Here is a 15,449-nt window from a genome sequence, read left to right on the forward strand (position 1 = left end):
ACTCTCACATATTAATATTATAAATTTTTAAAATTTTATTTTTCAGGTTATATTGTCACTGAAATACCATCACTTTCAGAGGATGCCATGACGGTTTTGCAGCAAGTTGAATTAATTAAAAATTTAAAATTGAAGCCTGATATTATAATCAATATTAGGGTAAGAATATTAGTTGTTTTTTTTTCTTTAGTATAGAAAACCTTGATAGTACTTAATTCAAAGAATGTTTTCAAAATTTATAGATCAGTCACAGACTGAATTTCTCACACTCCTGTCTTTTTGTTCCTTCGGCTGCATCCATATGAACCACTTCCTCGATTCTTCACTAGGCTTAACCATGGCCACCCTTTGAGCCAGTTCAGGCATCATCTCTTCAGAACATTCCCTGACAACCACACCCTCCCTACCTCCTGCTTCTCTCTCCTTCTTCCCCACCACCATGCACCTTATGTAGCACAGGAGAGTTAAATGCTTCTCTGATAACCATTCATTTACTTTCCTATTTTATCCACTTCACTGTAAATGTTCATTTTTTTCTTAGACTCTCTTATTTAAAGGTAGAAAAAAACATGTTTTATTCTAGCATCAACTAGCACACTATGTGCTACCTAGTGTCTCTAAATAAGTTTACTATTTAAATAAGATGTAACAACAAAGGACTTGAATGGTGAATGCTAAAGAACACTGCTAAGTTGATTAAGGCTGATCCTTTCCCTGTTTTTCCTTTATTAACCATTGGAACTTGGTAGGTCACATTTAGAAGTCTCAGTTTTCTGTTCACAAAGATGACAATAGCTGCCTCATGGGGTCATGGTAGGAATTCACTGAGATGCTCTCTACTTGTTTATGTGAAAATGAAGTACAAGCTTTTGTATTCAGACTCCCTGCCTGGCTCCCCAAAGGGTTTATGACAGCTGAAAATAAATAAGATGGTTGTCAGCTCAGATGTTGGGACCCTGTGGAGTGCCAGGCTCAGCTGTAAGAGAAAGATTGTCTTGCAGTGGAGTATGGTGTAAGTACAGTCCCAGCCCCAGCTCATGACCAGAGGCCCAACTCCTGAGCAGACTTGAGAATGACATACATGTGACCATGTGCATAGTGGAGAGAGGAGATCTCAACTAAATAAAATCAAATATAAAGTCAAAACCAAGGAAAATACAGATTAAATAGGAAATTAAAAACTTGTGGAAAGAAAGCACAAAGATACACAGGACAGAAGGCCCCAAATGCTCACTAAATTTGAATAATAAATCTGGTTCCAAATTTGATAAACTGAAGTAAAAAGGGAAAAGTGACCAGTTATTAAAAATCGCCAGTGAAAAGATAAGCCATTTCTCAGAAAAAAACAAAACTTCCATTGAAAGTGAGAGAAATGGTTTACTTAGGTTCTAATGTGAGACCACTTAATGTAGTCAATGACACCTTTAACCCATTGTGTTGTAAGTGGCATACTGAATGCCTTGTGCAGTTTCCACAGAGAAACCAGATTATAATTAGAGAGTTTGAGTGATATACAACTCAGCACAACACACACTTCTCTGACCATGTGTTTCTACTTGGGGATAAGTCTGGAATTTCTAGAACAAAAGTTCTAGAATTATTTATTTGCTATAAGTGATAGTTTGGATAATAGAAATTTAAAGGTTGAACTAGAATAGGCAATCTTTCAGATCCTTCCCATTCATAACTGGCACCCAGTTATCAGGGCTGCAAGGCCCTCTAGGTGACTAATGCCTGCTAAAATTCTTAGCCTGGGTTTCATAAGCCCTAAGCATTCAGGAGCCTCCTGAAATTATATGCAAAATTTTTTGTGTATGTGCATTTTCCTAAAGCAAAAGTCTATGGCTTTTATCATATTCTAAAGGGACCTGTGCTACAAAAATTGGTTAAGGTACAGCAATCTACTAGAGCAGTGGTTTTCAGAGCCAGCAGCAGCAATACCCAGAAGCTTGTTAGAAATGCAAGTTCTCAGGCCCCATCTCAGAACGAAGAACCAGAAACTGAGGGGGTGGCACCCAGTTATCAGGGCTGCAAGGCCCTCTAGGTGACTAATACCTGCTAAAGTTTGGGGACTCCTGCTCTGGGGCACATCCTTTAGCCTCCTCCTCTTATTAGTCACCTCCTCCAAGTGAAAACAGGAGACAGCTGAAGGTGACGGTCTTTGTCAAGAACCCAGAATGTGAGGACTCTGGGTTATAAATTCACAAGTTTTTAAAATGACCGAATGGGTTGAAGTCCTTTTGGTGAAAACTTAAGACTCCCAAATAAAAGCTTTGCATAAATAAGTAAACATCCCATCTCCACGTGGAGGGGGCATGAATAAATCAGAAAATGATCAAGGAAGGTTCCACAGTTCCTTACTTCCTTTGTTTCTCAAAGCGTGATCAGCATCAGAATCACTGAGGATGCTCTTTCCAGGGCCTAGCCTCACTCCAATCTTACTAAATTACAAGGGGGAGCAGATGTATCTATTTAGCAAGGTCTCCTAATGTTTGAGAATCTGCTACAGAATATCATCTAGACATTTGTTATCCTAGAAATCATCCAGACCAGGATTTACAGCCCCACATTATTTTAATAAAGCATCCACAGAGCATGGAACACAACTCTGATAGAGCACACAAAAAGAAATCTATAGCCTATGGACTATATGAATCAGAAGGCCTCCGTGTGACATTGTGATATGAGACCAGTCTCTTAACCTGTCTGTGTTTCTCTGATCTGCAAAATGTCTTTAATCATAATATTCAATTACTTATTTTAAAGGATTAGTTTGAGAATTGAGAATTGAGTCAAACTGCACATATGAAAGCACTTTAAAACAAGAAATTTACTTATAGACTTTGGTTTGTGCTTTTTTTTTTTTTTTTTTTTTTTTTTTTTTTTTACTACATGAACTGTTTCTTCATTTTCAAAATTTAAAGGTTGAACAGATAGGCGATCTTTCAGATCCTTCCCATTCATTACTGGAATTTTGTAAACTACTTTGACCATAAAGTTGTAAATGATCGTAAATACTAAAATATGTAAATATTCAAATACTAAAATAAAATATATGCATATTCCATTTTCCTCCATTACCAGCCTTTTCAAACTAATCTGAACCTTTGCAGACTAAAGTGATTTTATATTCTATTTCTCTACTCTTTCTACTGTTCTTCTAATCCTCTTTCTTCAACTTAAAACTTCTGATATTTTCTCACACGTATGAATTTCAGTCAAAAATGTTGACATTGCTTGAAAGTTGTATTTTGTGGTCACAATATTGCATTTGTCAGGTTTTTAAGGAATTTTTAACTTTATGCATTGAATAATATATAGATTAGGTATTAAATGCATATTCAAAATATTTTAGGTAACATAATAATGTTTTTCCTTAGTGCCCTGACTATGATTTATGCCAAAGAATTTCTGGGCAAAGACAGCACTGTACTACAGGGTACGTATACACTAGAGATCAGTGGGATCCTGAAGTCATTGAGAGTCGGAGGAAAAAGAAGAAAGACACCCATAAAGAAGGAAAAACCGAAGAGGAAGGAGAAGAGGAAGAAGAGCAAGAGGAGGAAGAGGTAATGCCACAATAGGTCATTATTGTATGCTATATTTTAAAATTTTGCTATAAATAAATGATAGTTTGGATAATAGAAAACAGATACTGGAGAAAATTACATTTTTATTGAGTCTGGAGGACATAAGTAAAACTATCTCCTGTTTTCAAGAACTATTAGAACATAAGCTTAAGGTCAAATTTAACCTTCCTGTCAGTATAGAAGTCCCTCTATTCTGAAAGCTAATATGCTTCATTTCATGGCAACGATAATTTGTCACCTTCTATGTGTCAGTCAATCCAGCTAGAATAAGGAGTTAGGGCAATAAAAGACAAACTGTGATATGGGGAACAAAGTAGCCCAGCAGTAACTCAACTTGTGAAATGAACACAACTCTGATTCCAAACTCTGACAGAGCACACAAAAAGAAATCTATAGCCTAATTTCACATATACGTGTTTTTTAAATAATCTTAAATACTACCAAACATAATGCAATAGAGCATGGAAAAAAATCTTTTACTATGACTTAAAGAGGAAAATTTGATAGTAAGAAATCTGTTAACAAATGATGGACTGGCTTTGACCCACCAGGGTGGGAATGGGTCATAGTCTGCCAATCTATACTGTAGTAAAATGTACCTGTGATTGACAATTTCTGTTATGGCCTAGACTCTGTGAAGTCAAAGTTAACTTACAGATGGATACATTTCAAATAACTTATCTAATAAATAAGATGACCCCAAAGGCCACAGTTTTATTGCCATATAGGACATTAAGCAGCCTTATGCCTAACTTTTCAGTCTTATTCAATGATTATTAATACCTACACTTTGTAATTCTGCTGTTTCCCTTGCTGTAGGTTAAATACCTCTTTGACATATGTTCTTTCATTTAAAAATTGGTAGTACAATAAAGTCCATTTTAAAAAATAAAATAATCTATAATCTCACCTGTGCAGATAAGTCATTAGATAATAACCATAACCTATTTTAGACTGTTTTAAAGGAAAACCCCATAGTAGATAGGGATAAAAGTTATGTGATTTTAGCATGAATACAGTATACTATCACAGCCAACATGGCACTTATATGGTGGGATACAGGGGTCACAATTCATTGCAGGGTCCAAATGGGTTATGACAATTGGTGATGTCACCAGGAATATAATCAGGAAGAGTGAGGACTACTTTTAGGCTAGGACTGCACTGTCCACTATGGCAGCCACTCCCCCATGTGGCTGTTTTAGTTTAAATCAATTAAACTTATTTAAAACTTAATTTAGTTCTTTAGTAGAACTAGCCACATTTCAAGTGCTCAGTAGTCAAATATGGCTCTGTCTTCCTAACTGGATGGTCCAGATAAGAATAATGCATTTTGTTTTCTTACTGTTTTTGAAATCTGGTGCATATTTTATACTTACAGCCCATTCCAATTTGCACTGACCAAATTTCAAGTGCCCGATAGGTATGTGTAGTAAATAGCTATAACACTAGATCACATTAGCCTCGGTCCTTATCCTGCTTTATTTTCCTCATAGCATTTATACTTTCTGAAGTTTTGTTAATTTTTTTACTAGCTTATAGCCTGTCTACCCCACTGAACATAAACTGTATGAAAGCATGACTTTTATCTCCAGTGCCTGTAACAGTGCTTAGCAGATAGTAGGTGCTTAATATGAAGTCGTAGTAACTAAGTGAATGAACACAAGCATGCTAGAAATGCCCTCTGCTAGAGAGAGACGATGGTAGCATCTTTTGAAAAAGACAGTATTTACTGAATCACTTTGAAATGTATTACCCAAAGTTCAGTAATTCTAATTTTAGGAACTATTCTAGGGGAAATATTAGTAATATAGTAATCTATCTACAAAGCTATTCATTGCAACATTATTTATAAGATTATAAAAATCTGAAACACTCTTGTTTTGACCTGTTATAGAGTCATGCTTAAATCATTTGAGGAAATGTTATTTTACTATTAAAATAATATTTAAAACAAATTATAATTATAAAATGGCTTCTATAGATAATGTGATTCAAATTGTGTAAAATATGTACATGTATGCATTTATAAAAACTGGAAAGAATGACTAATTATGATACTAAGTGTGATATGGAACACTTGCTATGTGCCAGGGCAAGGGCAGAGAACTTTTACAGTATTATTTACTCCCTCTGCTTTGATCTGTTCTTTCTCTAGAAATCTGTGAGGCTCTCTCCCTTCCTTGCAAATTCAACTCAGATATCACTTTTGTGACCACCTGACATAAAATAGCACCTTCTCCCATCACTCTGCTTTATTTTTCTCATAGCATTTATATTTTCTGAAGTTTTGTTTATTTTTACTAGCTTATATCCTATCTACCCCATGAACATAAACTCTATGAAGCATGACTCCAGTGCTTACCACTACTTGTCTTATATTTATTTGCCCACTGTGTTTATGTGTCTCTCTCAGCTTCAACATGAGCTCTGTGAGCCCAGTGTTAGACAGTTTTGTTCACTGTTGTATCCCAAGTTCCCAGAATAGTGCCTGGAATAAAGGAGGCACTCAAATGTTTACTGAATATTGAAGGAAGGAATGAGTGAACTACAAGCTTGAGTATTCTAAGAAACTCCAGTTTCTCTATTTTGTCTTAAAAAATCTGACATTCACCTCCACTCTTCTTATTAACTGGGGAGGAAAAAGTAATTAGTAAGTATCCAAGTCAGTCTAATGCTTTGTTTCATCTAATGAAGACCCATAAGAGTGTTCAGTCTCTCTTTTTCCCCTCATCATTCTAAATGCTTTATTGAAACACATAATACATAACAATGAGATTATGAAAATACAAAGTCAACCTAGTCCTCGTAGTTCCTTTGGCTGGTTGAGACAGCTCAGTGATTTCAGTCTCTCTTAAATAAAACCCTGTGTCTCTAATCTTCCCCTTCCCCCTGCTTCTCATTCTAGGTAGGCAAAGGAGGAGGGATGTGGCTTAAGAGTTCATTAATCACTGACTTAAAGATAGTTTGTGCTTCTTTTTTTCTTTTCCATTTAGGCGTTTATTGCTGAAATGCAGATGGCAGCTGAAATTCTTCATCATCTAGTTCAGAGGCCGGAGGATTATTTGGAAAATGTCGAAAACATTATTCAACTTTATAAGGAAACAATCCTTAATTGTTTAGAAGTAAGAACAAGATAAAAATAGGATTATTTGGTATTTGTCCCTGTTAAATAGCTTTCTCCCATCTTCATCTTCATGTACTATCATTTGATTCTCCTCGTGAACTTGGTATAAAGCTATTAGATAAAGGCTTCCTTCCCGTAGGCTGTTTTCCACAACCATTTTATTTTACCCTTACAAACAACTCTGTTGTTGAAAAATGACTAATGAACTGCATTATTCAAAAGTCACTAGGAAAAATTATGAATGGGGGCTAGAAAATTCATATTAAGAGACTATGTTGTAAGAACATTTTCAATAAATAATTTATGGGTTCATCAAAACAAATAGTCACTTAACATGCATTTTTTATTCTAAAAGGAAGTGTTAATTAGGTTAAATTGCAATCTAAAAAATTGTTATCCCCAGATTGGTTTCCATGGTTATCTCATGCACAGTTGATTATATGTAAACATGATTAAGACTATTACATAGACTAGTAGAAAAGTTTTAATTAAAATAATTAGTATTCCAAAGTATGACTACTGAGATTACAATTATGTGAAAAATGTATTTTATATTTTCAAAATTAAAGGAAGACTGCCAAATATAATCATTTGTGTTGGACATTTAGTCAACAAATGTTTAATGATCTGGGCATGGTGGTGCACGCCTATAATCCCAGCACCTCAAGAAGCTGAGGCAGGAGAATCCTGAGTTCAAAGCCAGCCTCGGCAAAAAGTGAGACACTAAGCAACTCAGTGAGACCCTGTCTCTAAATAAAATACAAAATAGGGCTGGGGGTGTGGCTCAGTGGTCAAGTGCCCCTAAGTTCAATCCCCAGTATCAAAAAAAAAAAAAAATTTATTGAACTTGGGTATTTGGGAAGATATTATGATAAACAACAAAACTATGAAAACAAATAAAAAACAATCCTAAAAATGTCTCTTCCCAATTGATAGAGACCTAAAATAATTTGTTTCATGTGGTTTATAATGTTTATATATTTTTAATATATATTAATATATATTAAATATATATTTTAATATATATCAAATATATATTTAATATATGATATATATATATATATATATATAATTAGTTGTGGTTGGACACAATACCTGTATTTTATTTATTTATTTATTTTATGTGGTGCTGAGGATCAAACCCAGCACCTTGCACATGCTAGGCAAGCACTCTACCACGGAGCCATAACCCCAGCCCTAATGTTTATATTTTTTAAGGACAAATGAGTGGATTATTTTATTTCTCATCATCTCTCTCCCAAAATTAGAAACAAATTATTATCTTAGATATGGCTTTGATTCCTTCTTCTCTCTTCTTCTATTATCTGCCTTTAAAATGAAGCATAAACATTTCTTAAGAGTACATTACATGACTCTACATAATATAATTTCTTCCTTCAGTGAAAGTATCCAAAGTACTCCTTAAGTCACCAGCACTGAGTATGGAATAAAGCATACTGAGAATTAGATTCAAAATACTGGAAAACGATATTCATAGTGGAAAAATGCAAAGGCAGTCTCTTCAAGAAGAGTTGCTAGGTCATTTATCCTTGTATCACCTATCCACAGTGCAATGCCCCCAGTGTGGAAGTGATAAATGACTGACAGATGTTCAGTTGAACCAATGACAAGATTACAAAGAAGCCCAGTAGAGGAAGGAGACCAGTGAAAGGGAGGTGGAGAGAATAAAGGCAGGTGCTAGGAAATTAAGTTGACCAAATTATGTTGTGTGCATGTGTAAATATGTAACAATGAATTCCACTAATATGTGTAATTGTAATGCACCAATAAAAAGTATCACAAATCATTGCCAATACCAATAAAAAGAAAGAAAAGAAAAAGGAAACCAGAAAGTCACTTCAATTCATTAAATGTAAAACTTCTGGAAAATCAATTAATCAAACTTCATTCAAAGTTAAAAGAAACAAACTGAAAAATCTCCCCACTATTGTGGGCTGATCACCAGAAAACACTCTCAGTCCGAATTTTGTCGGAATTAGAGAGTCTTTTATTTAGTCAGCTGGGACTGCTCCCTGCAGGACCCAAACTGTCTCTGCCAGGAACAGCACTGGGTCCCAGTTCTATGGGGTTTATAAGAGGAAAAACCACATCCTCAAAAACATAGGTGCAAGCAAGCAGGAGACACAGGCTGAGAAATCCGTTAGCAGAGCAAAAACAGACAACCATGTTCTGGGTTCGAGCACATTTGTGGGCATATGAAGTATAGGAAAAAAATTTTTTTAACATCTTAGAAACAGCTTATATAACAGTTTCACATGGGAGTCATAAAAATTGAGTTACAATGGCTACATTATATTTATCTGTAACTATATTAACCTATGGGCTTATATTTATCACCTTACACTCTTCTATCTTATTTCTAACAACTTAAATCTTAGGTCTTACAGTTACATTATTACTTCTTCTAATTTATAACTAGAGCAGCTTAACATTATTTATTCTATAACACTTATCACATAATCCTTTTATCCTATCTATTAATATTTCATAACCTACAATCTATAATTTATAATCTATAATCTATATTGATTAAACTCAGACCATAACACTATGATAAAATATTTAAAGCTATGATTTGATATATATAAAGACCATAAAAATGATTTTCTGAAACCCTGTAAGTTCATTCTGAAATAAATGGACAATAGATATGAGCAATTAACAAATGAAAGACAAAAGGGTAATAAGACACTAGAAAAAATGGTCAGTGTCACCTATAATTAAGAAATGCTTCAGCACCACATACAAACAAAGATGTTGTGTCCGCCGATAACTAAAAAATAAAAAATATATATAAAAAAGAAATGCTCATCTAAATAATGAAATGTTATTTCCATAATCAAATTTTATTTTTTTATTATTTTTAAAAATATTTTTTTAATTGTAGTGGACACAATACCTTTATTTTACTGATGTGGTACTGAGAATTGAATCCAGGGCTTCACACATGAGAGATGAGCCCTCCACTGCTGAGCCACAGCCCCAGCCCCTCCATAATCAAATTTTAAAAGATAAACAAGTGATAAGAATTTCTCCTGCTAGCAAGTATATGATAAAGCACTCTTATGCTTTGTTAAAAGGAATGAAAATTAGTATGGCCCTTTTTGTTATTGTTGTTTTGTTTTTTAAAAAAGAACACAACTTTTAAAACTTTAAAAATACTTAAAAATGCTTGGAAACAACTTGCTCAATATTATAAATTGCACAACTGTCAAGAAACAGAGGAACATATTAAATAAATTATACTATAATCACAATATCTAATTTTATAAAACCATCAAAATTATATTGGTAGTGATCTTGTAAAAGTATAGAGAAAAGTTCATTTTGATGTTATGTGAAGAAGTAAGCTTCAAAGTTATATATATATATATATTCTGGTCACAAACATGCAAAAGGATTTTCTCATGGAATAAATAAAAGATGACAGGAAAACAGTGGTAGTTACCTTGGGTAGCTGGATTAGAGACATTTTAGCCTTCTAATTTTTTTGTCTTTTAAATTTTCTATAAGAAAAGTGTGCCTTACAGTAACAAAAGTATGTTGTATTTTTAAATGATGCTAATATCTGTATGAAGAAAGTCCTTAATTTAAATTTTGATCACTCTTTTATTGTATCAAAACTAGATAGCAAAGCTACAAATATATGCAGATAGACACCCAGAACCATTTTATATTGGGAAAGACTTCAAGGTGTCCAAATAGAGGAAAAGTTAAAAAAAAAAATAGAAAGTCTATAAAATTCATGGTAAGGGGCTCTGCTAAGGTGTAATTCAATGACAAAGCACTTGGCTAACATGCACAAGGCCCTGGATTTGATCCCCAGAACCATGAAAGAAGGCTAATTTGGGCTTTTGCAAAAGATTTCTTCAGCACAGAAAATAATGTGCATCATAGCATGTTAAGGTAAACAAAGTGAGCTTTTCAGATTTCTTCCTAGTTATTAAGATTCTGATCTTGAATTCAATTTTCTTACAATCCTGATGTTTTCTTTTCTGTTGTCTACAGGAAGTAATGGCTGAACATAATCCCCAGTTTCTCATTGAGCTAGATGGAAATAAGCCACCAGAGGAGCTCTTTATGGTGAGTGCAATGTTCAATAAGAATATCTTACAGTTGGAAAATTTAAAAACCTTTTACAGTATTGTACTTACCTTAATACAGGTGAATAGATTTATATCTTAACACCATTAATTTTTTAAAATTTTGTTTTGGTACTTTAAAATTTAATGTTATTTTTATTTATCTGTTCATATTAAAATCAAAACTACATTTAATACTACACTCGATCTTAACCAGAAGGCCAGATGACATCAAAACCACATTTTGAACTTAAAAGTTCTGTTTGGGTGGGAAAAAAAATAAAAGGTCTGTTTGGCCTGATGCTATTGGCTCATACCTGTAATTCCAATGCTCAGGAGGCTGAGACAGGAGGATCACAAGTTCAAGGCCCTATGCAATTTATTTTTTTTAAGAGTTTTGTTTGTTTGGTTTTTAGTTGTAGATGGACATTATACCTTTATTTTTATGTGGTGCTGAGCATGGAACCCAAGGCCTCACACATGCTAGGCAAGCGCTGTACCACTGAGCTACAACTGCAACCCAGCTCTATGCAATTTAGGAAGACTATGTCTCAAAATAAAAAATAGAAAGGGCTGGGACTGTGGCTCAGTGGTAAAGTGCTCCTGGGTTCAATTCCTGGTATCAAATAAATAGTTAATTTTGGGTAGAGTATACTTCTCCTTGTAACTTGCTTTCACAAATAGGATGTGTGCAGAAGTAGCAGGGTACCAATTCCAGACTGGGGTTTTAAATAATTTTTGCAGTGAGGGCATGGTACTAGGAATTTACCACTGAGTTAAATCCCCAGTCCTTTTGATTTTATTTTTTATTTTGAGATAGGGTCTTGCTAAGTTGCTTAGGGCCTCACTGAGTTGCTGAGGCTGGTCTCAAACTTGTATCCTCCTGTCTCAGCCTCCTGAGTCCCTAGAATTACAGTTGTGCACCACCACACCCAGCAAGACTGGGATTTTAATAAGCTTGGAAATTTTCAACCAAGCCTCTTAGACCTTCTGTCCTCTAGTGTGTCCAAGTAGAAAACAAAATTCTGGGTATATTTTGAGGAAGAAAACAAGGGAAGGATGAATTGTGAATAACATAATCTTCCACAGACTACCACACACCAACATTATTTTTTTCTATCTCACCATCTCTCACCTCAGATTCTAGTTACTAGCCCATTGTTTTTCCAGTTTCTTCCACATAGTTAGTGTCTACATTAGTTTTTTAGGGTTACCATGATCTATCCTATGTCTTACCAACTGGATAGCTTCAAATGACAGAAACTTATTCTCTCACAGTTCCAGAGGCTGGAAGTCCAAACTCAAGATATTGTCTTGTTCCCTCCAAATCCTCTAGGGGAGGATCCATCATTGCCTCTCCCAGCTATGGTAGTCCCAGGTATTTCATGACTTATGGCAGCATTGCTCCTGTGTCTCCCTCCACCTTCACATGGCTTTCTTCCCTTTGTCTGAAGAGTTTCTATAGACCCAGACCTCTAGGGCCATGAATATTCAGGGACCATAGGGCAGAGTATCATGGGTTTAAATATGTCCCTCAAAAATATTTGTTAAAACCCTAACCTTAATACCTGTGAATATGACCTTATTTGGAAACAAGGTCTTTACATATTTAATCAGGTTGAGATCATGCATAATTAGGGTGGGCTCTATTTCAATATAGATTAGGACAAGAAATTCAGACACACAGAGAGAAGATGGCTATGTGACAACAGAGGCAAAGTTTGGAGTGATGCATAAACAAGTCAAGAAACACCAAAGATTGCCAGCAAACCACCAGAAGCCAGGAAAAAGTGATCAAGGAGTCTACCTGGAGGTTCAGAGGAAGCATGGCCTCCAATAATGAACCCATCACTTTTTCAGAATGTTTGAGATATTCAGATGTCAATGTATTCAAATGTCTGTTCTTATAATCCAGACAGTTATAGAACGACTTAAATATCTGAACCTAAAAAGAGCAGCTGTTGTGACCAAACTTCAGAGTTCAGAAGAAGAAATGAATGATATAACGGAAACTGTAAGTTACACTTAACTGTTTGAAAATCTTTGTGTTCAATATGTGTTGTAACCTTAGTTTGTATCTTTACAAGGTCTAAAAGAAATTTCAGGATACCTTTTTTAAAATGGGAGTTGGGAAGAAAAAATGGTTTGGGGAAGAAGCTATAATATTAACACAATATTCTATTAGATAACTAACTATAACACAACAAGATTTTTGAAACAAAAACGGGCCAGGCGTGATGGTGCATGCCTGTAATCCCAGTGGCTCAGGAGACTGAGGCAGGTGGATCACAAGTTCAAATCCAGCCTCAGCAATTTAACAAGGCCCTAAGCAACTTAGTAAGACTGTGTCTCAAAATAAAACAAAAGGGTCCCATCATAAATAGATAGTTCTTGTGTGTTTTCAAGGACTTTGGATGAATATTCTTCAGCTAAAGGCAGGTAGTTTTTAGAGAATCAGTACAGCATAATGGTAATGTTTAAAGCAGCAATTTTTCAGCTCTGACTGCATGGTGGATTCATCCAGGAAGCTTTTAAAATAAATCAGTGCACAAAGCAGTTAAAATAGAATTTCTGGGATAGGAACCTGGCATTAAATCAAACAAAACAAAACAGGATATGACATCAATGCATATACAACAAAAGAAAAAATAGATAAATTTGACTTCATTAAAATTAAAAGCTAGAGGCTGGGGTTGTGGATCAGTGGTAGAATGCTTGCCTAGCACAAGCGAGGCTTGGGGTTCAATCCCCAGCACCACATAAAATTAATTAATTAATTAATTACATAAGGGTATTGTGTCCATTTATAACTAAAACACATTTTTAAAAAATTAAAAGCTATAACTCAGTTGAGTGCTTACTTCACATGCACAAGGCCCTGGGTTCAATCCTCAGTACCACCAAAAATAAATAAATAAATAAAAATAAAAGCTTTTGTGCATCAAAGGACACTATCAATAGAGTGAAAAGATAACCCATAAAATGGAGAGAATGTTTGCAAATCATACATCTGATGAGGGACTAATGTTCAGGATATGCAAATAACTTCAATTCTACAGCAATAGAAGAATCCAATTCATAAACGGACAAGGAACTTGAACAGACATTTCTCCAAAGAAGACTGATAAGTGGCCAACAATCACATAAAAAGTTGTTCAACATCACTAAAATCATGGGGAAATGCAAATCAAGACTATAATAATTTTGAAAAGACTATAATGAGATACCACCTCATACCCATTACGATGACTCTCATCCAAAAAATAGGAAGAAAGTATTGACATATTGGAACCCTCTTGCATTGCTGGTGGGGTCATAAATGGGACAGCTTTTAAATGTTTAAAATGGTTTAATGTTTCCTCAAAAAGTTAAATAAAGAATTACCATATGATCCAGCAGGTCCACTTTTAGATACTATCCCCAAGAAAATTGAAAGTAGGAACTCCATTAGATACTTGAACTTTAATGTCTATAACAGCTATATTCCCAATAACCAGAAGGTAGAAACACATCCCAATGTCCATAAGTAGATGAATGGATAAGATACACACACACACACACACACACACACACACACCTGATAGAATATTATTCAGCCTTAAAGAGGAATGAAATTCTGATACATGATAAAATACAAATGAACCTTGAAAATACTGTGCTAAGTGAAACAAGCCAGACACATAGAGCAAATATTATGATTTACACAAGGTACCTAGAATAGGCCAATTCATAGAGTCAAAAAGTAGAAGTGAGAGTGCCAGGACCTGAGAGAGAGGAGAATAGTGAGGTATGCTTCATAGGTGGAGTTTCTTTGGGGAAGGATGAAGACCTGTTCTGGAAATAGTGTTGATGGTTGTACACATTGTGAATGTAGTTAATCCCCCTGAATTGAACACTTAAAGATAGCTAGCTAAATGATGAATTTTATGTTATGTATATTTTACAAAAAAAAAAAAAAAGGACTTTCTAGAAGAGTCTACTGTAGATCCTGCGGGGGCGGGGGACTCACTGGTTTAAAGGAATAAGAGAGGAGTAAAGACCTTTATGAGAACTCTAGCTATGGGGAGTTTGGGAGCTATAACTGCTGATGAATTTGTAGAGAGGGGGAGTGGTCCTGGGGACATGGTAAAGGAAGCTCAGTGTCAGGCTGGCACCATGCACATGGAGGATACCAGCATTGGTTTCTAATCAGAACAACCTGGATTTGAAGTCCAGCTCCGCAGCCTACCAGACCTGTGGGATTTTGTAATTTTTTTTTCTTTATTCAATGATTAAAATAAAGGGGACAGTAACTATCATGGCATTGTGTTATTGTAAGGATTACATGAGATCATATTGTAAAGCGCCTAGGACCAATAGTGACATTCAAAATATCTAACAACTGAATTGTGAGGCAGAACTGTCTTCATGGACCTCTCACTGGATCTTGTGCTTAGAAGGGCTCCACTCTTAGTTTAATGCTCTGCTGTTGCAGTCTAGAAATTCTCAACTAAATTGAGAACAAGGGCCTGTATTTTTTATTTTATCCTATGTCTTACAAATGAGCCTCTTCAGTGCCAGGTCATTCACCCAGTGGTGATAGAGCCTTCAGTAGAGCTGAGAACCCTGCTGTGCCCACCATAACTATTT

General features: G+C 35.1%; 1 protein-coding gene across 1 annotated transcript in view; it reads left to right on the forward strand.

Moving 5' to 3' along the window:
• The window catches only part of Ak9 (adenylate kinase 9), a 128,470-nt gene that overhangs the window by 8,656 nt on the left and 104,365 nt on the right, over positions 1-15,449 (forward strand). Inside the window, exons 5-9 of the mRNA XM_026389647.2 lie at positions 47-159; positions 3,381-3,569; positions 6,587-6,715; positions 10,747-10,825; positions 12,740-12,834. Of these exons, the coding sequence (XP_026245432.2) occupies positions 47-159; positions 3,381-3,569; positions 6,587-6,715; positions 10,747-10,825; positions 12,740-12,834 (605 nt within the window). The remainder of the gene's footprint in view (positions 1-46; positions 160-3,380; positions 3,570-6,586; positions 6,716-10,746; positions 10,826-12,739; positions 12,835-15,449) is intronic.

The sequence above is a fragment of the Urocitellus parryii genome, chromosome 8 (assembly GCF_045843805.1).
Source record: "Urocitellus parryii isolate mUroPar1 chromosome 8, mUroPar1.hap1, whole genome shotgun sequence".
NCBI lineage: Eukaryota > Metazoa > Chordata > Mammalia > Rodentia > Sciuridae > Urocitellus > Urocitellus parryii.